A 25812-nucleotide genomic window follows, 5' to 3' on the forward strand; every position below is an offset into this window, starting at 1 on the left:
CTCTGCCTGCCACTCTGTCTGCCTGTGCTCACTCTCTCTGACAAAAAAACAAACAAGCAAACAAACAAAAAAAACTTTAAAGATCAAATCAAATCTGACTCCTAATTTAACTGATGTTCACCTTCCCAACTTTTAACATTTTACCTCACTACCTTATAATATAGCATTTCTGTCTGTATTGCTTTTCTATGGCTCTTTAGAGTGAAAAGCAAGGACTAAAGAAAATACATTTTTTGAACCTAGGAAGACTTGGACTATACCAGAAGAAAAAACCAAAATGGGATACACAAACATTATGATTACTTCCCCCCACCAATTCCCAACAATTGCACCAGAATTTCTAGGAAAACCAAATCATCTAATTGTTCTAATTTCCTTAGCCTAACAACAAGCAATTTATACTCTTAAGAGAGTGACCATCAGAAGTAAGGGAAAAAATGATAAACATGCAATTTCAGAAGGGACAGAAACCACTGACACTGACATCAGCAAGACGGCAGAATAGGGGTTTCCAGCACAAGTCTTCTCACAGAACCATCAATTTGAATAACCACACACATGCATGAGAGAGCAGGCATCTGGGTCCAAGATTACAACTGGGTGTTACACAAAAATAAGAAAGGATGGATTCAAAGAGGATAGGAAGGACAGTTTCACATTACCCACGTTACTTTTCCTGCAAGCACGGAGAGATATGCTTCACTTGGGAGGAGGACAGTGAAGTAAGCACTCACTAAGCCACAGAACTCAGCACTAGGCTGACCCCCCATGGCCCCAGCCCACTCTTCTGGGCCCAAGCTCTAGGACCACCCCAATGAACCCCCGCACCAGACCTGCCCCAGTAGACCAGGCACCTGGCCAGGCCACCCAAGTGGACCCCGGTGCCGGGCCCACTTCCATGAAGCCAGGCAGTAGACCCACACACCCATGGGCCTAGGAGCCAGGCCAGTCTGCCAAAGCACTCCAGCAGCAAGCCTATCAAAGGAACAAAATAAAGTACCAATAACTGACCTTAAAGAAATGGAGATCTATGAAATTCCTGACAAAGAATTCAAAATAATCATTTGAAAGTTCACTGAGCTATAAAAGAGAACAGACAACTCAACAAAATGAGAAAAGTAATATATGAATAAAAAGAAGAAGCTCAGGGCACCTGGCTAGCTCAGTTGGTAAGCATGAGACTCTTGATCTCAGGTTTGTGAGTTCAAGCCCAATGTTGGGCATGGAGTCTACTTTAAAAAAAAAGAAGAAGAAGCAACAGCAGCAGCAGCTCAACAAAGAGAAGCCATAAAAAGTTTTTATGATACTCTAGAGCTAAAGAACACAATTGACTGATGTGAAAAATTCAGAGATCTTTAACAGCAGCCTTGATTAAGATGAAGAAAGAACCAGAGAGCCTGAGGCAGGTAATTTGAAGTTACCCAATGAGAAGAACAAAAAGAAAAAAAAGAATAAAGGGAGACTAGATAACTTATATCATTAAAGGAATCAAATACATGCATTATGGCAGTCCAAAAGGAGCAGAGAAAGACAAACAGAAAACTTATTTTTAAAGAAATAATACAGAAAACCCTAAATCTAGAAAGGGAAATGAACAGGTAGATCCATTAAGCCCAAAGAACCCTAAATAGATTAAACATAAAGAGAGCTTCACCAAAACACACTATAATCAAACTGACAAAAAACCAAAGACAAAGAGAATTTTGAAAACAGCAAGAGAAAAGACAATGATTACAAGCAAGGGAAACCCCATAAGACTAAATTTCTTAGCCTTGGCAGAAAGTCTGTATGATAGTACAGAATGGAATGATATATTCAAAGTGCTGAAAGAAAAAAAAACTGCCACCAACAATACCATACCCAGCAAAACTGTCCATCAGACATGAAGGAGAAAAAGTTTCTCAGACACACAAAATCTGAAGGAGTTCATAACCACTAGACCTGCCTTGGAAGAAATGCTGAAGGCAGTTCTTAAAGGTGAAACAAAAGGACACTAACAACATGAAAACACAGGAAAGTATAAAACTCACTATGACAAATTCAGAATACTCTAATACTATAATGGTGACACATAAATCACTTAAGTCTTAAGTCTAACATGAAAGCTAGAGACAAAAGTATTAAAGATAACTATGGCTACAGTAATTTATTAATGGATATACAATATAAAAATGTGAATGGTGGAGGGGTGCCTGGGTGGCTCAGTTGTTAAGCATCTGCTTTCGGCCCAGGTTATGATCCCAGGGTCCTGGGATCGAGCCCCTCAATGGGTTCCCTGCTCTGCAGGAAGCCCGCTTCTCCCTCTCCCACTCCCCCTGCTTGTGTTCCTCTCTCCATCAAATAAACAAATAAAATCTTTAAAAAAAAAAAAAAAAGATGTGAATTGTGGATAAAAATGTGAATTGTGGAATTAATAGTATAAAATGAAGGGAAGAAGTTAATGCATACAATTTTTGCAAGCATTAAAGCTGTTATCAGCTTAAAATAAGATTACCAATACTATGTTTTGTAAAAGTCTCATTGTAATCATAAAGAAAAAAACCTATGATACCCAAAATAAAGAGAAAGGAATCTGAGTATAACACCACAAACAAATCATTAAAGAAAGAAGAAAGGGACAAAGGAATTAAAAAACAGAAGACAATCAACAAAATACAGTAAGTCCTGGGCGCCTGGGTGGCTCAGTGGGTTAAGCCGCTGCCTTCGGCTCAGGTCATGATCTCAGGGTCCTGGGATCGAGTCCCGCATCGGGCTCTCTGCTCGGCGGGGAGCTTGCTCCCCCCCTCCTCTGCCTGCCTCTCTGTCTACTTGTGATCTCTCTCTGTCAAATAAACAAATAAAATCTTTAAAAAAAAATACAGTAAGTCCTTACCTACCAGTAATTACTTTAAATGTAAATGGTTTAAATTCTCTAATCAAAACCGAGTGGATGAATATATTAAAAAAAAAAAAAAAAACAAGACTGAATTATATGCTGTCTCCAGGAGACACATTTTAGATTAAAGGTTCTAAGTGAAGGGACAGAAAAAGACATTCCATGCAAATGACAACCAAAAGGGCAGGCCTGGCTATAATTGTTACATCAAAACAGACTTTAAGTTAAAAATTGTCACAAGAGACAAAGCAGGTCATTATATAAAAATAAAGGGGTCAATTCATCAAAAGGATATGATATTGTAACCAGATATGCTCCTAACATCAGAGAATCTAAATACATAAAGCAAATATCAATAGAACTAAAGGGAGAAGTAGATATCAACAAAGTAATAGCAGGGGATTTAAGTACCACTCTTCCAATAATGAACAGATCATCCAGACAAAAATCAATAAAACAACATATTTGAACAAGACTATATACCAAATATTCCTAACAGAACATTCCAGCCAACATCTGCAGAATGCTTTCTTTTTAAGTGTACATAGAACAGTTCTCCAGGATATATAACATGTTAGGTGACAAAACAAGTTAACAAATTTAAGACCGAAATCATATCATGTATCTTTTCTGACCACAATGGTATGAACCTAGGATTCAATAACAGAATACTGGAAAATTCACAAATATGTGGAGAATTTCTGAACAACTAAAAGGTCAAGGAAGAATCCAAAGGCAAATAAAAAAATATTGAAATGAATTAAAATGAAAACCCAACACACCAAAACTTACAGGATGCAGCAAAAGGCAGTTCTAAAAGGAAGTTTATAGCAATAAATATCTAGTCTAGGAAAAAAGAAAGATTTCAGATAAACAATCTAAGTTGACGCCTCCAGAAACTAGAAAAAGAAAAAACTAACCCCAAAGCTAGCAGAAGGATGGAAAAAATAAACATCAGAGCAGAAACAAATGAAATACAGACTAGAAAACAATAGAAAATATCAATGAAACTAAGAGGAGTTTTTTGAAAGATAAAATTGACAAACCTTTAGCAAGGAGAAGACTAAAATTAATAAAATCAGAAATGAAAGGGGTAACTTATACAACAGACATACAAAGGATAAGAGTCTATTAACAAATTAGACAACCTAGAAGAAATGGATAAATTCCTAGAAACACACAACATACCAAAACTGAATCTTGAAAAAACAGAAAATCTGAACAGACCAATAATGAGGAAGGAGACTGAATCAGTAATCAAAAACGACCAGCAAAGAACAGGTGAAGACGTGATGGCTCACTGGTGAATTCTACCAAACATTTAAAGAAGAATCAACACCAATTCTCCTCAAACTCTTCCTAATTAAAGAGGAGGTAACACTTCCAAACTCGTTTTAGCTAGCCTTACCCTGATAGCCAAGCCAGATAAGGATTCTAAAAGAAAAGTATAGGCCAAAATACCTAATGAACATAGGTACAAAAATCCTCAACAAAATACTGGCAAACCAAATTCAACAGTACAAATATTAAATGAATTGTACACTATGATCAAATGGGATTTACTCAAGATGGAAAGACAGTTCAACATATACAAACCAATAGAGGGAATACATCACATTAACAGGATGAAGGATAAAAATCATACAATCATCTCAATAAAGAAAAATCACTTGACAAAAATCAACATCCTTTCATGATTAAAATGCAACAAAATAGGCACAGAATGAATATAGCTCAAAATAATAAAGGTCATATATGACAAGCCCACAGAAAATATCATATTCAACAGTGAAAAGCTGAAAGCTTTTCCTCTAAGATCAAAACAGGGATGCCCACTCTCATCACGTGTATTCAGCATAGCACTGTAAGACCTAGAGACAGCAATTAGGCAAAGAAAGAAATAAAAAGCATGAAAATCAAAAAGAAGATTATCTCTGTTCACAGATGACTTAATCTTATATATATAAATCCCTAAATCACCACCAAAGAAACAGAACTACTAAAAAATTTAGTAAAGTTGCAGGATACAAAATCAACATACAAAAATCAGTTATGTTTCTATACCCTACTAATGATCTATCAGAGAAATTAGGAATTACCAATCCTGTTTACAAAGCATCAAAAATAAAATGCTTAAGTGTAAATGTAAACCCTAAAGTAGGCAAATGATCTATATACTGAAAACAATAAGACATCTGTGAAAGAAACTGAAGACAGAATAAAGGAAAAGATATCCTTGTTCCTCAATTAGAATAATTAAATATTGTTAAAATGTCTGTATGATGCAAAGCCCTCTACAGATGCAATGCAATATCAATATTCCAATGGAATAATTTTTTGCAGAAATAGAAGAAACAATGATAGAATTCATATGGAACCACAAAAAGACCCACAATAGTAAAAGTAATCTTGAGTAAAAACAAAAAGGATGGAAGCAACACACTTGCAGGTTTCAAATTATATAACAAAGCTATAGTAATCAAAACAGTATGATACTGATATAAGAAGATACACAGACCAGTAGAATATAATAGAGGGGCCAAAAATAAACCTACACATACAGTCATTTAACCTTTGATAAGGCTGACAAGAATATACAATGGGTAAAGGATAGTCTTTTTAATAAATGGTCCTAGGAAAACTGGATTATCTATAAGTAAAAGAATAAAATTGGACCTTTAGCTTATACTGTACACAAAAATTAACTCAAAATGGATTAAAGACTAACACATAAGACCTTAAGCCATAAAAACCCAAGAAGGAAACACAAAGGAAAAGCTCAGTGACCCTGGTTGTGGCAATGTTTTTGGATATGACACCAAAAGCATACGCAACAGAAGGAAACATAAATGTGACTGCTAATTTAAATAACTTCTGCAGAGCAAAAGAAACAATCTGTAAAATAAAAGGATAACCTGGAACTGAAGAATACCTGTAAACCATATATCTGATAAGGGTTAATATCCAAAATATATAAGAAACTCCTACATGTCACTAACAGAAAAAAAAAAAATCCAATTGAAAAACGGACAAAGGGTAGGCATTTCTGAACAGACGTTTCTCCAAAGAGGACACAAATGCCAATAAGTACATGAAAAGGTACACAACATAACTAATCATTAGGGAAATGCAAATCAGAAGCACCATGAGATATACCCTCACACCTGAGATAGTGACTAACATTAAAACCAAACAAACAAGTTAAGTTGTAGAGATGCAGACAAAAGGCAATCCTGGTACACTGTTGGTGGGAATGTAAATTGATACAGCCACTATGGAAAACAGCATGAAGATTCCTCAAAAAATTACAAATAAAACTACCATATGATCCAGCAATTCCATTTCTGGGTATTTATCTAAAGGAATTAAAATCAGGTTCTTGAAGGGGTACTTGCACTCTCATGTTCATTGGAGCATTACTACAAGAGGCAATATATGGAAGCAACCTAAATGTCCATCAAAGGATGAATGGATAAAGAAAATGTGGAACATACATGCAATGAATATTATTTAGCCCTGAAAAATGAGGAAATCCTACTATTTACAACAACATGGATGAACCTATTATGCTAAGTGATATAACAAACCCAATTAAGACAAATAAGATATAATCACACTTACATATGGAATCTAAAACAAACATATAGAAGCAGAGTAGAATGGTGGTTACTGGAGTAGGGGAGAGGGAGAAATGGGGAGCCTTTGGTTATTAGGTCAAAAGTTATAAAGTTTCAGTTATACAGGGGCGTCTGGGTGGCTCAGTCAGGTAAGCGTCTGCCTTCGGCTAAGGGCATGATCCCAGCCCATGTTGGGCTCTCTGCTCCTGGAGGGAGAGGAAGCAGGCTCTCTACTTCCTCTCCCTCTGTCCCTCCCCCTACTCTCTCTCTCAAATAAATAAAATCTTTTTTTAAAAAAAGGTTCACTTTTGCAAATAAGTATGTACTAGAGATCTATATAGCATAGTGTGTATAGCTAACAATACTGCACTATATACTTAAAATCTGCCAATACTATAGATCTTAAGTATTCTCATGAAACACTCTCTTTCTTTCTCTCACTCACCCTCACACAAACACAAACAATAAAGAGAGCAGGAGGAAACTACAAAATAATGGTATTTTTAGGGCCTCGATGGTGGTGATGGCTTCAAAGGTGGATACTTATCCCCAAATGCATGGAGTTGTACACATTAAATATGCACGGCTTTTTACATATCAATTGCCCCCCCAATAAAGGGGTTTAAAAAAATCTTGTTTGATATTCAACTTGAAAGCAGGAGGTCTTTGATAAATCTGACTGAACCGCTAACTTTACTCTTCTATTCATATATTAAAAAGTTTAAAGCATATGGAATTAAATATATCATTCTCAGTTAAAAGAAAAAAAAAACACAGAAAATGACAGACCAGGTCTGATAAAAGTTTTCTGTAAAAAACCATAAATTAAATGTTTTGGGCTTGTGGGTGACATTTAGTTTCTGTCACATATTTTTCTACTTTTCCTATTTTTTTAACCTGCCCTTTAAATATGTAAAACTGTTTCTTGTTTGCACACCCTGAGCAGGAGTTTGTCAACCCTCAGCTCCTGAGTACAGGAACCACATCACAGTTCCCCCTACAGCCACATCCTGAAAGCAGGGCTTGCCATATACTAGATGTTAAATGTATAAATGAGTAAGTAAATCCTGGTGAGGGAAAAAATGTGCTCGAAGTTGAATTTTTTTTTTTTTAAGATTTTATTTATTTGAGAGAGAGTGCATGAGCAGGGGGCAGGGCAGAGGGAGAAGCAGGCTCCCTGGAGAGCAGGGAGTCTGATAGAGGACTCTATCCCAGGACCCTGGGATCATGACCTGCTCCAAAGGCAGACACTTAACTGACTGAGCACCCAAGTGCCCCTCAAAGTTGAATTTACACAATTTTTCCTCATTAGGTTCTTTTCTTAAATTAAAAAAAAAAAGTCTACACAACAGCAGCAAGAAAAAATTACTTGCTTCATATATAGCTCCTGGGTAAGCAAGCTGTAGCTAGCTCTTACAAACTGGGAGAGTATAGACATGCTAGTAGATTTCTTAAAATTCAAAAAGTTAGCTCACTTTACAAATTTTTAAACACTAAAATAAGCTAAATGATATTGCAACGTAGCTAGAAAATAATAAAATAAGCTATAAAATAGTATAATAGATTTTTAAATTCTTTTAAAACATTCCTTCCTTATTTTGTCAACAAAAATTTCCATGGCTTTCAAAATTTTTTTTATTATTTTTTTTAATTTTTTAAACATTTTATTTATTCATTTGAGAAAGAGAGAGAGAGAGAGCATGAGAGGGGAGAAGGTCAGAGGGAGAAGCAGACTCCCCACGGAGCTGGGAACCCGATGCGGGACTCGATCCCGGGACTCTGGGATCATAACCCAAGCCAAAGGCAGTCGCTTAACCAACTGAGCCACCCAGGCGCCTTCATGGCTTTCAAATTTTTTAGTTTCTAAAACCTTTCATATCTACTATAAATGAACTAGAAACAGTGGGAAAATAAATTGAGCTTACAGTCTCAATAAACCTAAGATTTTCTTTCCATGAATTTTTAAAGTATCCATAAACATCCCATTCATGCTTTTTAGAATTCCATTAATTTTGTCAATTACTTCATAAATATATGTCACACTATTCTTTGGCCTATGATAATTATATATGACCAAAGACCTTAAGCAATATATTCAAATTTCCTAAGTGTTAAAATCTACATTAATCAATAGGACTTATTCATACTCACAGTTCTTTCTCAAGCTGCTGCTGAATTAACTTTGCGGATTTTGCCATTGTAATGTCTGTAAAGAAATAAAGACATTGTTATAGTTTAAGCCAGAAAGGGTCTTTTCCCAAGACCTCTTGCACATATGGAAAATTCCAATTTAAACCAATAAGTTTCTTTCTCCCTTTTTTTTTCCCTAAAGAGCTTTCTACCATTAGTAGCTTAACTACTAAAATAAGCTTTCTAATTTTCAGGTATGGGTTTTCCTATAATAATGCTTACAAATATATTAAGCTCATATCCCTAAAATTGACTAGTTCATGAAAGTTTCTACATCTTACAGACCTTTTAAATCAAAATATATGTAAGTCCAGCCAGTGTATCAGAGAGAAAACCTACCAGCTTTTTGATTGTAAACAGAGACATCCTACTTGTCATATAAAAGTAAACTAAGCACATTTCCAGCTGATACTAGGATAGTAAGTCACTTAATTGCCCCTTGGTAAGAGAAGAACACCCTCTTTGCTGGTTTGGCACCAAGCAAAAGCCAAATAAATATCACCTTCTCTCCTACACCAAAGAGAAGAAACGGAGAGGCCAGGTAATGATCCTAACACCACTTCCTGATTAGGCATTGTTAGGGTTATTCCTACCTGATCACTTCTGAGAAATGAACAAGGCTCTCTGTAGAATCAGAATTTTAATCTGAAAGAACACTATAAAATCAACTAGTTTATCTTATGTTAGAGATAATGAAACTGAAGCCTCAGATTACTGGGTGTGATAGAAAATGTTTAATGGTTATGAGGTTAAAGAAAACACAACTTGTGCAAACCCTCCTTGATAAAATGTGCTGGAAGATAAAGTTGTCTGAAAAGATAGATGGTCCCCTGGCCCTCCACAATTGTGTGTGATAGGATATACTGTGAACCTGGACGAACTTAACTTGGTAAATAAAGTAAAATGATTAATAATTTTGTGAAAATTGTAAAACACTATATCAAAGAAAAACTGGTAATAGACACTCCTTAGAACAGACTGGTAAAAGTAACAAAATTAATAAAAATTAAAAAAAAAAACTAATAAAAATGCAGGTATATAAACAATTTTTAGATTTAAAATCCTTCATAGTTCCTCTCATCCTCAGTAATAACAAATGTATTAGCTCTTAGTAGCAATCCCAGAAAAATCTCAATTATTATTGCTGGAAAACATGATGGCACCTTGCTTATTGCAGGCGATTAAGAATGAGGGTGTGTTCTTCAGACTCATACTGTCGATGAGGACTTGATACAGAAACTCTGCCACATCTTTCACCTCTCGCTGGAAGGCCGCACTGTCCACAACAAACACAACAGCCCTGGAGGAGGAGAAAGAAAAACCAGCATGTAAGCATGCAGGAGTGCAGCATTATACTGAAAAGTTATATCCTTAATTTCATCCAGTTCAATCCTAATTAGTAACACACAGCAGGCTCAAATGCAACTGTGCACATACGTAATCACACCATACAAATAAATACTCACTTAACAAAGGACTACTGAGGAGATGCCAAGTGTGTGCATTTTTGGTTAACTATGTACTTCTGGTGACTGTACAGTTTGAAATAATTTTTATCAAGTTTTATAAAAATGCAAGAACAACAACAAAAAACAAAGGACTACTGAGTGTTACTATATTATCAATGAATAATCCAAAAAGATAAAAAAGGAAATCATGCCTGCCCCCAAAGACCAGGAAATCATCATATACAAAACTGTGTCATAAAATGCTAAAACCTACCTATGCACCAACGGGAACAAACAAGACCGTTTACATGAGAATAGGTCAAGATGACTTAATGGAGGTGTCAACAGCTGGGCTGAATTTTAGCTAGACAAAAAAATCGGGACACAGACTGCCTGGAAAGTAGTATGCGCAGAGCACAAAGGAGTGGAACAGCGTGGCCTACAGAGCTCAAGGTAGGCTGGTACACAGGGAGGAAACCAGGCCAAGCAGCAAAGGGGAATGACACTGACCTCCAGAGTTTGTGCCTTTCTATTACAAAGAATATTGGTGCTTCATGGAAGACAGATAAATCTAAGAGGGTAACCAAACTAGAAGCACAGTGACCTGGTAGGGCCCAACCTAAGGCAGCAACAGTGAGAATCCTCATGTGGCACAAGTAAAGAGGTATCAAAGCTAAAGCAAAGCAGTACAGGAGAAAGAACAGATAACAGACTGTAGGGACCAGGGTTTGAATGCTCAGGAGTAGCTGGAAACGAGCAATGGCCAACATGCAGTCGGGGAGCTGGAACTGAACCCTCTGCACAAAACCTACAACTTAAAAGCTGTCTAGTGGCGGGAGGTGTGGGAAAATAATGCAAAGGAACTGAAATGCCAGGCCTCCTGTGCCACACAGATTGGGGGTCGGGGGTATGAATTTACACTCTTTCACGACGTGAGATGCAGAAAGATTTATATAAAAACGGGGCCAGATTCGATGAACTCCAAGGGCCCCCAACAGAAGGAAATATGAACCCATTCTGGAGAGAGGCTTTCATATCCTATAGCAGTAAAAAACAGCACCCACAACAACAAAATATTAGAAACACAATACCATTTATATTATCATCCACCCAAAAATGAAACTTTGGTATAAATATAATAAAATATGTACAAGATCTATATGAGAAAACTACAAAACTGATCAACAAAATCAAAGCAGAACTAGATAAACAGAGATATTCCACCATCACAGACAGGAAGACTAAACAGTTTCAAAATGTCAGTTCTTCTCAACTTGATCTATAGATTCCAATGAAATCCAATCAAAACCTTAGTAACTTACTGCGGATGTTGACAGATTGATTCTGTAATTTATATGGGGAGGCAAAGGACCCAGAATAGCCAACACAATACTGAAGAGCAAAGCTGGAGGACTGACAACTGCCCGACTTACTATGAAGCTTTAGTAATCAAGAAAGCATGGTCCTGATCAGTAGAGATCAGTAGAACAAAGTCCAGAAAGAGACCCCTACTATGGTCCCCGACTTAAAATAGTTCAACTTAAAACTTCTTACCTTACAATGGTGCAAAAGCAATACACATTCAAAAGAAACCATATTTCAGATTTTGAATTTTAATCTTTTCCTGGGCTAGTAATATGGAGTACAATCTCATGATACTGGGCAGCAGCACTGAGCCACCATTTCCAGTCAGGCACTGGATCAAGAGGGTAAACAACTAATACACACAACCATTCTGATTTTTACTTTTAGTATAGTATGCAACAAGTCACATGGATATATTCAACACTTTATTATAAAACAGACTTTGTGTTAGATGATTTTGCCCAACCATAGGCCAGTGTTAAGTGTTCTGAATACATTTAAGGTAGGCTAGGCTAAGCTATGACATTCAGTAGGTATATTAAATGTATTTTCAACTGGAGATATGTTCAACTTACTATAGGTTTATTAGAATGTAACCTCATCGTTGAGTAAGATCGGTACAACAGAACAAGGTATCTTTTCAAATGATGCTGGGACAGCTAAACATCCACATGTAAAAAAATGAATACATACAATGAACAGATACAGGGCATATCCTTTTCACAAGAATTAACTCAAAATGGATCACATATCTAAATGTAAACCACAAAATCATAAAACTCCTGAGAGAGAACACAGGAGAATATCTAGACATCTTGGGTCTGGCAATGATTTTTTAGATACAACACTAAAGGCATAACTCATGGGAAAAAAAGAGTATAAACTGAACTTTATTAAAGATAAAAATTTCTGCTCTACAAAAGTCACCATCAAAAGAATGAAGATGAATCAAAGACTGGGAGGAAATATTTACAAAACATATTTCTGATAAAGAACTTTATCCAAAATTTACAAGGAACTCTTAAAACTCAACAACAGAAAACAACCCAATTAAAAAATGGGTCAAAGATCTTTAGACACCTCGCCAAACAAGATCTATAGACAGCAAATAAGTATATGAAGAGATGATCCACAACCTATCAATGTCATCAGGGAAATGCAACTTAAAGCAGTTACATATCACTATGGATCTACTATAACGGCTGAAATCAAGAACTCTGACAACATTAAATGCCAGGGAGGATGCAGAGCAACTCATCCACTGGAGTATGAGGAACTCTCATACATTGCTGGTGGAAGTGCAAAATGGTATAGCTACTTTGGAAGACAGTTTGGCAATTTCTCACAAAACTAAACATATTTCTTACCATATGGCTCCTCAACTGCAGTCCTTGATATTCACCCAAAAACTTATGTCCACACAAAAACCTGCACACGGATGTTTACAGCAGCTTTATTCAGAATTGCCAAAACTTGGAAGCAACCAAGAAGTCCTTAATAGGTGAATGGACAAATAAACTGTAGTACCTCCAGACAATGACATATTATCCAGCACTAAAAAGAAATGAGCTATTGAACAATGAAAAAACATGGAAGTAACTTGAATGCATATTAATAAGTAAAAGAAGCCAACCTGAAAGGCTACCTACTGTATGATTCCAAATACATGATATTCTGAAAAAAAGTACCATGTGGGGACCATCAAAAGATTTAAGTAGTGGGGGAGGAGTCAAGATGGCAGAGAAGTAGCAGCTGAGACTACTTCAGGTAGCGGGAGATCAGCTAAATAGCTTATCTAAAGATTGCAAACACCTACAAATCCAATGGAAGATTGAAGAGAAGAAGAACAGCAATTCTAGAAACAGAAAATCAACCACTATCTGAAAGGTAGGACTGGTGGAGAAGTGAATCCAAAGCGACGGGAAGATAGACCACGGGGGGAGGAGCCGGCTCCCGGCGAGCGGCGGAGCAATGAAGCACAAAATCAGGACTTTTAAAAGTCTGTTCCGCTGAGGGACATCGCTCCAGAGGCTTAACTGGGGTGAAGCCCAGGCGGGGTCAGCGCGGCCTCAGGTCCCACAGAGTCACAGAAGGATAGGGGGTGTCTGAGTGTCACAGAGCTTACCGGTATTAGAACAGGGAAGCCGGCTACAGAGACAGAGCCGAAGAGTAAGCTCTAAACTCGGGGTTACCTTGAACCGGTCGCAGGTTCAGTCAGCTTGGAGCGCAGCCGGAGGCCAGGGTGACGGGAGTCATTGGGCGCTGTTCTCTGAGGGCGCACTGAGGAGTGGGGCCCCGGGCTCTCGGCTCCTCCGGGCCGGAGACCGGGAGGCCGCCATCTTCATTCCCGCCCTCCGGAACTCTACGGAAAGCACTCAGGGAACAAAAGCTCCCGAAAGCAAACCCAGCAAACCCGAGCGGATTACTCAGCCCGGCCCGGGTAAGGGCGGTGCAACTCCGCCTGGGGCAAAGACGCTTGAGAATCACTACAACAGGCCCCTCCCCCAGAAGATCAACGAGAAACCCAGCCAGGACCAAGTTCACCTACCAAGGAGTGCAGTTTCAATACCAAGGAGAGCGGCGGAATTCCAGAGGAGAAGAAAGCAAAGCACGGAACTCATGGCTTTCTCCCCATGATTTTTTAGCCTTGCAGTTAATTTAATTTTTTTTTTCTTTTTCAATTTTTTTTTCTCTTCTTCTGCTAAATTTTGTTAACTTTTGCCGTTTTCTTTTTTAACTTTTTTAAATAGTTTACCTAATATATATATATTTTTTTCTTTTTTATATTTTTTATCGGCTTTCTTTTTTTAATAGTTTCTTTTTTTTTTTTTTCTTTCTGAACCCCTTTTTATCCCTTTTCTCCCCCCTCACAATTTGGGATCTTTTCTGATTTGGCTAAAGCATATTTTCCTGGGGTTGTTGCCACCCTTTTAGTATTTTACTTGCTCCTTCATATACTCTTATCTGGACAAAATGACAAGGCAGAAAAATTCACAACAAAAAAAAGAACAAGAAGCAGTACCAAAAGCTAGGGACCTAATCAATACAGACATTGGTAATATGTCAGATATAGAGTTCAGAATGATGATTCTCAAGGTTCTAGCCGGGCTTGAAAAAGGCATGGAAGATATTAAAGCAACCCTCTCGGGAGATATAAAAGCCCTTTCTGGAGAAATAAAAGAACTAAAATCTAACCAAGTTGAAATCAAAAAAGCTATTAATGAGGTGCAATCAAAAATGGAGGCTCTCACTGCTAGGATAAATGAGGCAGAAGAAAGAATTAGCGATATAGAAGACCAAATGACAGAGAATAAAGAAGCTGAGCAAAAGAAGGACAAACAGCTACTGGACCACGAGGGGAGAATTCGAGAGATAAGTGACACCATAAGACGAAACAACATTAGAATAATTGGGATTCCAGAAGAAGAGGAAACAGAGAGGGGAGCAGAAGGTATGTTGGAGAGAATTATTGGAGAGAATTTCCCCAATATGGCAAAGGGAACAAGCATCAAAATCCAGGAGGTTCAGAGAACCCCCCTCAAAATCAATAAGAATAGGTCCACACCCCGTCACCTAATAGTAAAATTAACAAGTCTTAGTGACAAAGAAAAGATCCTGAAGGCAGCCCGGGAAAAGAAGTCTGTAACGTACAATGGTAAAAATATTAGATTGGCAGCAGACTTATCCACAGAGACCTGGCAGGCCAGAAAGAGCTGGCATGATATATTCAGAGTACTAAACGAGAAAAACATGCAGCCAAGAATACTATATCCAGCTAGGCTATCATTGAAAATAGAAGGAGAGATTAAAAGCTTCCAAGACAAACAAAAACTGAAAGAATTTGCAAATACCAAACCAGCTCTACAGGAAATATTGAAAGGGGTCCTCTAAGCAAAGAGAGACCCTAAAAGTAGTAGATCAGAAAGAAACAGAGACAATATACAATAACAGTCACCTTACAGGCAATACAATGGCACTAAATTCATATCTCTCAATACTTACCCTGAATGTTAATGGGCTAAATGCCCCAATCAAAAGACACAGGGTATCAGAATGGATAAAAAACAAAACCCATCTATATGTTGCCTACAAGAAACTCATCTTAAACCCGAAGACACCTCCAGGTTTAAAGTGAGGGGGTGGAAAAGAATTTACCATGCTAATGGACATCAGAAGAAAGCAGGAGTGGCAATCCTTATATCAGATCAATTAGATTTTAAGCCAAAGACTATAATAAGAGATGAGGAAGGACACTATATCATACTCAAAGGAACTGTCCAACAAGAAGATCTAACAATTTTAAATATCTATGCCCCTAACGTGGGAGCAGCCAACTATATAAACCAATTAATAACAAAATCAAAGAAACACATCGACAATAATACAATAATAGGAGGGGACTTTAACACTCCCCTCACTGAAATGGACAGATCATCCAAGCAAAAGATCAACAAGGAAATCAAGGCCTTAAATGACACACTGGACCAGATGGACATCACAGATATATTCAGAACATTTCATCCCAAAGCAACAGAATACACATTCTTCTCTAGTGCACATGGAACATTCTCCAGAATAGATCACATTCTTGGTCCTAAATCAAGTCTCAACTGGTATCAAAAGATTGGGATCATTCCCTGCATATTTTCAGACCACAATGCTCTGAAGCTAGAACTCAATCACAAGAGGAAATTTGTGAAAAGAACCCAAATACATGGAGACTAAACAGCATCCTTCTAAAGAATGAATGGGTCAACCAGGAAATTAAAGAAGAATTGAAAAAATTTATGGAAACAAATGATAATGAAAACACAACGGTTCAGAATCTGTGGGACACAACAAAGGCAGTCCTGAGAGGAAAATATATAGCAGTACAAGCCTTTCTCAAGAAACAAGGTCTCAGGTACACAACCTAACCCTACACCTAAAGGAGCTGGAGAAAGAACAAGAAAGAAACCCTAAACCCAGCAGGAGAAGAGAAATCATAAAGATCAGAGCAGAAATCAATGAAATAGAAACCAAAAAAAACAATAGAACAAATCAATGAAACTAGGAGCTGGTTCTTTGAAAGAATTAATAAGATTGATAAACCCCTGGCCAGACTTCTCAAAAAGAAAAGAGAAAGGACCCAAATAAATAAAATCATGAATGAAAGAGGAGAGATCACAACGAACACCAAAGAAATACAGACAATTATAAGAACATACTATGAGCAACTCTACGCCAACAAATTTGACAATCTGGAAGAAATGGATGCATTCCTAGAGATATAAACTACCACAACTGAACCAGGAAGAAATGGAAAGCCTGAACAGACCCATAACCAGTAAGGAGATTGAAACAGTCATCAAAAATCTCCAAACAAACAAAAGCCCAGGGCCAGATGGCTTCCCGGGGGAATTCTACCAAACATTTAAAGAAGAACTAATTCCTATTCTCCTGAAACTGTTCCAAAAAATAGAAATAGAAGGAAAACTTCCAAACTCATTTTATGAGGCCAGCATCACCTTGATCCCAAAACCAGACAAGGATCCCATCAAAAAAGAGAACTACAGACCAATATCCTTGATGAACACAGATGCAAAAATTCTCGCCAAAATACTAGCCAATAGGATTCAACAGTACATTAAAAGGATTATTCACCATGACCAAGTGGGATTTATTCCAGGGCTGCAAGGTTGGTTCAACATCCGCAAATCAATCAATGTGATACAACACATTAATAAAAGAAAGAACAAGAATCATATGATACTCTCCATAGATGCTGAAAAAGCATTCGACAAAGTACAGCATCCCTTCCTGATCAAAACTCTTCAAAGTGTAGGGATAGACGGCACATACCTCAATATTATCAAAGCCATCTATGAAAAACCCACCGCAAATATCATTCTCAATGCAGAAAAACTGAAAGCTTTTCCGCTAAGGTCAGGAACACGGCAGGGATGTCCGTTATCACCGCTGCTATTCAACATAGTACTAGAAGTCCTAGCCTCAGCAGTCAGACAACAAAAGGAAATTAAAGGCATCCAAATCGGCAAAGAAGAAGTCAAACTATCACTCTTTGCAGATGATATGATACTATATGTGGAAAACCCAAAAGACTCCACTCCAAAACTGCTAGAACTTGTACAGGAATTCAGTAAAGTGTCAGGATATAAAATCAATGCACAGAAATCAGTTGCATTTCTCTACACCAACAACAAGACAGAAGAAAGAGAAATTAAGGAGTCCATCCCATTTACAATTGCACCCAAAACTATAAGATACCTAGGAATAAACCTAACCAAAGAGACTAAGAATCTATACACAGAAAACTATAAAGTACTCATGAAAGAAATTGAGGAAGACACAAAGAAATGGAAAAATGTTCCATGCTCCTGGATTGGAAGAATAAATATTGTGAAAATGTCTATGCTACCTAAAGCAATCTACACATTTAATGCAATTCCTATCAAAGTACCATCCATTTTTTTCAAAGAAATGGAACAAATAATCCTAAAATTTATATGGAACCAGAAAAGACCTTGAATAGCCAAAGGAATATTGAAAAAGAAAGCCAAAGTTGGTGGCATCACAATTCTGGACTTCAAGCTCTATTACAAAGCTGTCATCATCAAGACAGCATGGTACTGGCACAAAAACAGACACATAGATCAATGGAACAGAATAGAGAGCCCAGAAATATACCCTCAACTCTATGGGCAACTCATCTTCGACAAAGCAGGAAAGAATGTCCAATGGAAAAAAGACAGCCTCTTCAATAAATGATGTTGGGAAAACTGGACAGCCACATGCAAAATGAAAATCCAAAATGAAATTGGATCATTTCCTTACACCACACACGAAAATAGACTCAAAATGGATGAAGGATCTCAATGTGAGAAAGGAATCCATCAAAATCCTTGAGGAGAACACAGGCAGCAACCTCTTTGACCTCAGCCGCAGCAACATCTTCCTAGGAACATCGCCAAAGGCAAGGGAAGCAAGGGCAAAAATGAACTATTGGGATTTTATCAAGATCAAAAGCTTTTGCACAGCAAAGGAAACAGTTAACAAAACCAAAAGACAACTGACAGAATGGGAGAAGATATTTGCAAATGACATATCAGATAAAGGGCTAGTGTCCAAAATCTATAAAGAACTTAGCAAACTCAACACCCAAAGAACAAATAATCCAATCAAGAAATGGGCAGAGGGGGCGCCTGGGTGGCTCAGTGGGTTAAGCCTCTGCCTTCGGCTCAGGTCATGATCTCAGGGTCCTGGGATCGAGCCCCGCATCAGGCTCTCTGCTCAGCGGGGAGCCTGCTTCTCCCTCTGTCTCTCTGTCTGCCTCTGCCTGTGATCTCTGTCTGTCAAATAAACAAATAAAATCTTAAAAAAAAAAAAAAGAAATGGGCAGAGGACATGAACAGACATTTCTGCTAAGAAGACATCCAGATGGCCAACAGACACATGAAAAAGTGCTCCATATCACTCGGCATCAGGGAAATACAAATCAAAACCCCAATGAGATATCACCTCACACCAGTCAGAATGGCTAAAATTAACAAGTCAGGAAATGACAGATGCTGGAGAGGATGCGGAGAAAGGGGAACCCTCCTACACTGTTGGTGGGAATGCAAGCTGGTGCAACCACTCTGGAAAACAGCATGGAGGTTCCTCAAAATGTTGAAAATAGAACTACCCTATGACCCAGCAATTGCACTGCTGGGTATTTACCCTAAAGATACAAACGTGGTGATCCAAAGGGGCACGTGCACCCGAATGTTTATAGCAGCAATGTCGACAATAGCCAAACTATGGAAAGAACCTAGATGTCCATCAACAGACGAATGGATAAAGAAGATGTGGTATATATACACAATGGAATACTATGCAGCCATCAAAAGAAATGAAATCTTGCCATTTGCGACGACGTGGATGGAACTAGAGGGTATCATGCTTAGCGAAATAAGTCAATCGGAGAAAGTTAACTATCATATGATCTCCCTGATATGAGGGAGAGGAGATGCAACATGGGGGGTTAAGGGGGTAGGAGAAGAATAAATGAAACAAGATGGGATTGGGAGGGAGACAAACCATAAGTGACTCTTAATCTCACAAAACAAACTGAGGGTTGATGGGGGGAGGGGGGTTAGGGGGGTTGGGTTATGGATATTGGGGAGGGTATGTGCTATGGTGAGTGCTGTGAAGTGTGTAAACCTGGTGATTCGCAGACCTGTACCCCTGGGGATAAAAATGTATGTTTATAAAAAAGAAAATTTAAAAGAAAAAAAAAAAGATTTAAGTAGCTGTCAGTGATTAGGGAACAGAGGGATGAATTAGCAGAATGCAGAGGATTTTTAGGGCAGTGAAAATACTCTGTATGAAACTATAAATGGTGAATACGTCATTATACATTTGTTCAAATGTGTAGAAATATACAACACCAAGTGTGAATCCTAATGTAAAAACACAGACTCAGAATGATTACCATGTGTCGATGTAGGAGTTCATCAGTTGTAACAAACAAACCACTCTGGAGAAGGATGCTTATAACAGGGAAGGCTATGCATGTGTGTGGAGAGCAGAGTAATATAGGAAGTCTTTGGACCTGTTGCTCAATTTTGCTGTGAACCTAAAGCTGCTCTAAAAAATAGTCTTTTTTTTTAATTTGCAGAACAGATTGCTCATCACCACCATCTTGTGGGCAAGGAAGCAACAACAAAATAAAAGTCAAGGCCTCTTCAAAAATAAGGAAAGAAACAACTGCCTCATTCCATCAAACCTAAGATTCCACCAATTAAAAGACACATTATTATTTCAAGTACAACTAAGAAAGGGAAAATACTACCAATTAAACTATGACACAAACAACTGTAACTAGCATTCAAATTTCACAGATATTAAAATACTTTAATATCAATGAAATGTGGTATATTGATTTTCCTCTTAAGTTCTTATCAGTGTTAGTTAGAGACAAAACAAGAAACAAGTATCTTCAACTGCAGCACAAGAATTTTAAGAGTAACATTAGGACAATAGTAAAAGAAATATAAAAATCTGTTCTCTACTTTTGAGGCACTAAATTTAGGTAATTTAAGAACAGAAATATATAATGTTGGATTTAAATAACTTCTAGGATTTCGCCTAGCCTTCCAATTCATTTTTCGTATTTTAATAGTTCCACACATTAAAATTTGTCCTCAAAGTTAATGAAAAATTACTAATATGGTGAGGGTTAACACTTTCTGAACACTCTTAAGAAATACTTTCAGGGCTGCCTGGGTGGCTCAGTGGGTTAAGCCTCTGCCTTCAGCTCAGGTCATGATCTCAGGGTCCTGGGATCGAGTCCCACATTGGGCTCTCTGTTAGGTAGGGAGCCTGTTTCCTCCTCTCTCTCTACTTATGATCTCTCTCTGTCAAATAAATAAAATCTTTAAAAAAAATAAAAAGAAATACTTTCAAACATTATCTCATAAAATCTTCATAAAATCATAGTACAGGTGGGCTTGCAACCCAGAAATGGTTGACTCCAGGGTCCATGCTCTTTTCCCTACCAGTGGCACTGATAAGAGATTCAGACAAGTTCACTCCAAATCCTACTTACCTGGCTGAAGCCTTAAAACGCTCTAAGAACTGAAGTCTCAAGCTCTCATGGCCTGGGAGATCAATCAAGGTCAGGCTAGTGGCCTAAGGATGGCAGCAATAACATTAAATCAGTGTTTTGGTCCTGGCTCACATTCACAACATAAACTTCTCATATGAGATTTCAGGTACCAGAACAGCATCCATTTTTATTAATGAATCAAACAAATGTTCACCATAATTAATTAATGAATCAAACAAATGTTCACAAAGCATCCTGTATTTATAAACCATTAGTAGAGGCTCCGGGGATTTAACAGTGAGCAAAAACAAACATAATCCCTATTCCAACAGGGTTTATAATATAATCAGAAATATCAACACAATGTAAAATTACAAATAAATGTAAAATTACAACTTTGATAAATGTTCCCAGGGTATGTGAGAAAATGACCCTATCTGGGGGAGTCATGGAAGTGTAGTCCACCTGAGCCTGGGGAAATACATTAGTATGAATAAAAACAAAAGCATGTGAAAACAGCAGTAAATATTCACAAACTAAATGATGTGACAGGAGATCTATACTTTATTATATAGCATGTTACCATTACGGGGATCCCCAAACTTTGTAAAAACAAAACATTCCTTTACATGTCCACTATAATTTAACTTTTGAATATCTGCCAACTAGACACACCGTTTATTTGTTCCAACTGTCAATATTTTGTGTCAATCACTCAAACAGTGAGGTGTTCTGCCCATACTGAGCTGACTCATTAAGCACCCACCTAAGAGCTATTCATTTCAGGCCTTGAGCTCAGGTTCAGTGTGGATGTAGCTGTGCTCAGTAAAACTCTGGTATAACCCTGGTGTAATTATCAGGCCCACGAACATTTCTCAGATGTTCTACCTCATCCATAGCCAGCCTTAACCACTGTTCAGCAGGAGGGAGTCAGTATCATGCACTGATCTCACATAATTACAGTTGGATTCATTATGAGCCATCATGTAGTCTGTGCAGTCTTTCATGGGTAAAAATATGATGTATGGTAGCTTTAAAAAAAATACTGATAAAAGTCTAGGGACAACATTTCATAATCACCACTATACCACCACAAGCAATTCAAAAGACACAATATCAGACACATTACTAACTTGAGAGAGACAGACTACATCCAAAACATATGAGGGGGGTAGGTGGGAGGAGGTAATAAAGAAGGGAGGAATGTTCTATATTTCCTTTTTTCTTTTTTAGAAAGAGCACACATGAGTAGGCAGGGGGCGGGGTCAGAGGGAAAGGTAGAAAATCTTAAGCAGTCTCCATGCCTAGCAGAAAGCCATATGTAGGGCTCAATCTCATAACCCTAAGATCATGACCTGAGTGGAAATCAAGAGTCAGCTGCTTAACCAACTGAGCCACCCACGCACTGCTACATTTTCAGTAAAAATATGCAAGTTTCATATATAATGTTCAGTTTTCCAAAAGGAAAAAAGTAAAAAGATACAAAGTTAATTTAATAATATATATTATTTAACCCAATATATCTAAAGTATCTTTTAAACAAGGAAAAAAAAAATCAAGAAATTGTTGATATTTTACTTTTTCATCCCAAGTTCAAGATCTGGTGTACACTTTACATTTACAGAACCCCTCAATTTGGACTAGTCACATTTCAGATGCTCAATATGTCTCACACAGCCAATGGCTATTCCATTGTAAAGTAAGGGTCTAAAGTATGCCCAGGAATATCCCACTTAAAAAAATCTGGCACAAGTCCCCCAAGAATTAAAGATCTCCCAAATCTGACCTTTCAAAATGTAAAATCTTGGGAGTTTAAAAAGGACTGGGCTAGAAAAAGTACCATTATTGAAAAAAAAAAAGCAATAAATATCTGTAAGATATCTAGAAGAATGTCTATCTTTGTTTACAATGTTAATTCTGGAGGCACCAGAAAAGGGGCAAGGAGCACAAAGAAGGAGAAAAGGTCTCTTAACCATTCTCATTCATTCATCTATACACCTACCCCTCCAACCAGCCCCCAGCCTTTCTTCCACTCACCAAATACTTATTCATTACAATAGACTTGGCAGTCACTATCCATACTCTGGAGCTAAATAGGTACATAAAACGTTCTTCTCGTGATTTCCTTACTGGTATTTTTGAAATATACTCATGTATACTCTTTAAGATGTCCACTGCAACACTGTAAAAGCAAAAGATTGTAACAACAAACTAAATGTTTGTTAACAGAGTTCTTAAACAAGAACTTAATTGAATGGTGCAGCCACATAATGGAATACTATGTGGCTCACAAATCAACCAGGTGGTACTATGTGTACAAATGAGGGAGAAAACAAAACAACACAACTGTATTAGTCATATTGTTAAAAAAATAATAAATAAATAAATAAAATATGGAGCACCTGGGTGGTTCAGTGGACTGAGCACCCAACTCTTGGTTTTAGCTAAGATCCTGATCTCAGGGTCCTGGGATCCAGTCCCAGGTCAGGGTCCATGCTCAGCAAGAAGTCTGTTGGGAGATTCTCCCCTCACCTCTCCCTCTACCCCTCTCCTGGCTTGTGCATGGGTGTTCTCTCTCTCTCGCTCATGCTCTCTCTTGCTCTCTAAAATAAATAAATCTTTTTAAAAATTTTAAAATTAAAATTAAAAAAATAAAATAAAATAAAAAACCAAAAAACAGTGGGCAGAACAAAGAGTTAAGAAAGAAAATAATTGGGGTGCCTGGCTGGTTCAGCTGGTGGAGCAGGCAACTCTTGATCTCGGCATTGTGGGATCAAGCCCTGTGTTGGGTGAAGAAGTTACTTAAAAATAAAATCTTAAGAAAAAAAATTAACAGATGTATAGATAGATTTGCATATGCACAGACCATCTGAAGAGCTCATAGGAAAATAGTAAGTTATTACCTCTAAGGAGAAGACTTAGTAGGGACAGGAAAGGCAAAATTACTTTTCACTGAATATTCCTTTTAACCTTTTGAATTTTTGTCCCATATATATATATTACCACTTCAAAATATAAAGGAAAAGGCTTAATGCTCACCCTCTAGAACTCATGGTAAAGTTGGAAAGAAGACATAGAAACAAAAACTAGTAAAATGATATAACATCAGTGTGTATGAAGTACAACAAAACAGGGGATGGCAAGATTGCTTGGATGACCAAAAGCAGAATTTGTTACATGACCTCTATCTATCCATAAAAATAAGCTATGAATGGTTTATCAGACTAATTCATATAACAAATATCCTTCCCTGATGCACCAAAGTAAAATTGTCAGACTCCCAACATTCTACAAACCCCTTACCCTGGTATTGTTGACTCTATACACAGCAGAGCTGTCAGTGATAGATGTCTGAGTGTCTCTGTAAAGGCCAGTTAACAACTGTAAAAAAAACAAAAAACAAAAAACACAATTTGAGGGAGATCAGAGTAAATAGCAAACCTAAAGAGAGTAATTTTGTTCTAACTCTCCAGTTGGTCAGGTCAGATAAATGAATGTTGCTTGCAACAACTGTTTTTCCCTTGTAGAAAAATCTAATTCATTGCATCTTCATTCCCCCCTCCACAATAAAAAACAAACAAACAAACAAAAACAGAAACAAAAAACCTAGTTTCAAATCCTTGGTGGCCAAATTCACCAAACTTCCATAAACATTTTTAATCATCACAAATGATTACAAGTTACATTTCTGTAGTAGAAAGGAAATAACTTATCTTCTCAAAAGGAAGAATAATAAGAAAACCTCTGCTTCTCTCCATAACGAAAAATTGTTTAAAATAGTAGGTTAAATATTAGTGAAAAGATGGCTAAGTGGCCCAATATGTCAAAGAATCAACCTTTTAAAAAACTTCTTTGACAAGTTCTCAGACAAGTTTGTTAAACAAGATTATACACCCTATACAGATCACTGTCTTCTATCTTTTCAGCTGTTTTGGCATCCTTGGACACCACAGGAAAGTAGTTCCATAAAACTATGTAACTTTTGAGATAAATACTAAATGTTAGTAACTGGCAAGTGCAAGAAAACAGAAACGGTCAAGAAATCCCAGTTTATGAATTTTTCAAGAGCCTGTTCAAGTTTTTCAAGTCTTTCCAAGTGAATCAAGAATTAACCCCCAAATTGTGAGCATCAGCTTCCTTTCCAGAATGAACTATGACCTCACAGGAATAACGATATGGCCTAACATTTCCTATTAACTTTAGAAGAGGTGTAAATCAAAGCATTTACTCTGACAAAGAGCAATGTTTTCCCAGAGTCGCACAGGCCAACAAGAAGAACAGCTCTTTGACTGCTCCTTCTGCTCCGGATGAACTTCCAGAACACTGCGGAATAGAGGAAAACAACCAAAATTATGCCTTGATCATCAACAGTACACCTGTATTGTTGGGGTAGGGAAATTAACAGAAGTTAATCACAGAACACCTCATTCAGATGGAACTTAACTTTTATTGTTTTCACCATCACTATAATCATTACTGTTGTTAGTGTTATGGGTGGGAGAGTCCAAGCTGAGTGAACGGGGGTCTGGGTTCTTGGATTCCCATAAATGTGATGTTCTGCCCCCAGGCTTTCAACGTGTAACCCACTTATCAACGTCCTTGCCTCCACCTCCTGTCTAACTAACCTTCTACTCTATCATTAGGGACTCCTCTAAGTGCCAGCCACTATCAACTGTCAACCTTTCTGTGTCTGTGGATCCTGGACTTCTCAAGTGCAATCTTGACTTA

The 25812-nt window shown here is 37.5% G+C and overlaps 1 protein-coding gene across 1 annotated transcript in view; it reads right to left on the reverse strand.

Annotated features, from left to right (window-relative positions):
• Window positions 1-25812, reverse strand: part of LOC125104222 (serotransferrin-like) — a 62423-nt gene that overhangs the window by 2581 nt on the left and 34030 nt on the right. Inside the window, 5 exon segments of the mRNA XM_047736719.1 lie at window positions 8644-8698; window positions 9846-9982; window positions 21085-21167; window positions 24388-24465; window positions 25313-25407. Coding sequence (XP_047592675.1) covers window positions 8644-8698; window positions 9846-9982; window positions 21085-21167; window positions 24388-24465; window positions 25313-25407 — 448 coding nt within the window.

This window comes from Lutra lutra, chromosome 1 (assembly GCF_902655055.1).
Source record: "Lutra lutra chromosome 1, mLutLut1.2, whole genome shotgun sequence".
In the NCBI taxonomy this organism is placed as follows: domain Eukaryota; kingdom Metazoa; phylum Chordata; class Mammalia; order Carnivora; family Mustelidae; genus Lutra; species Lutra lutra.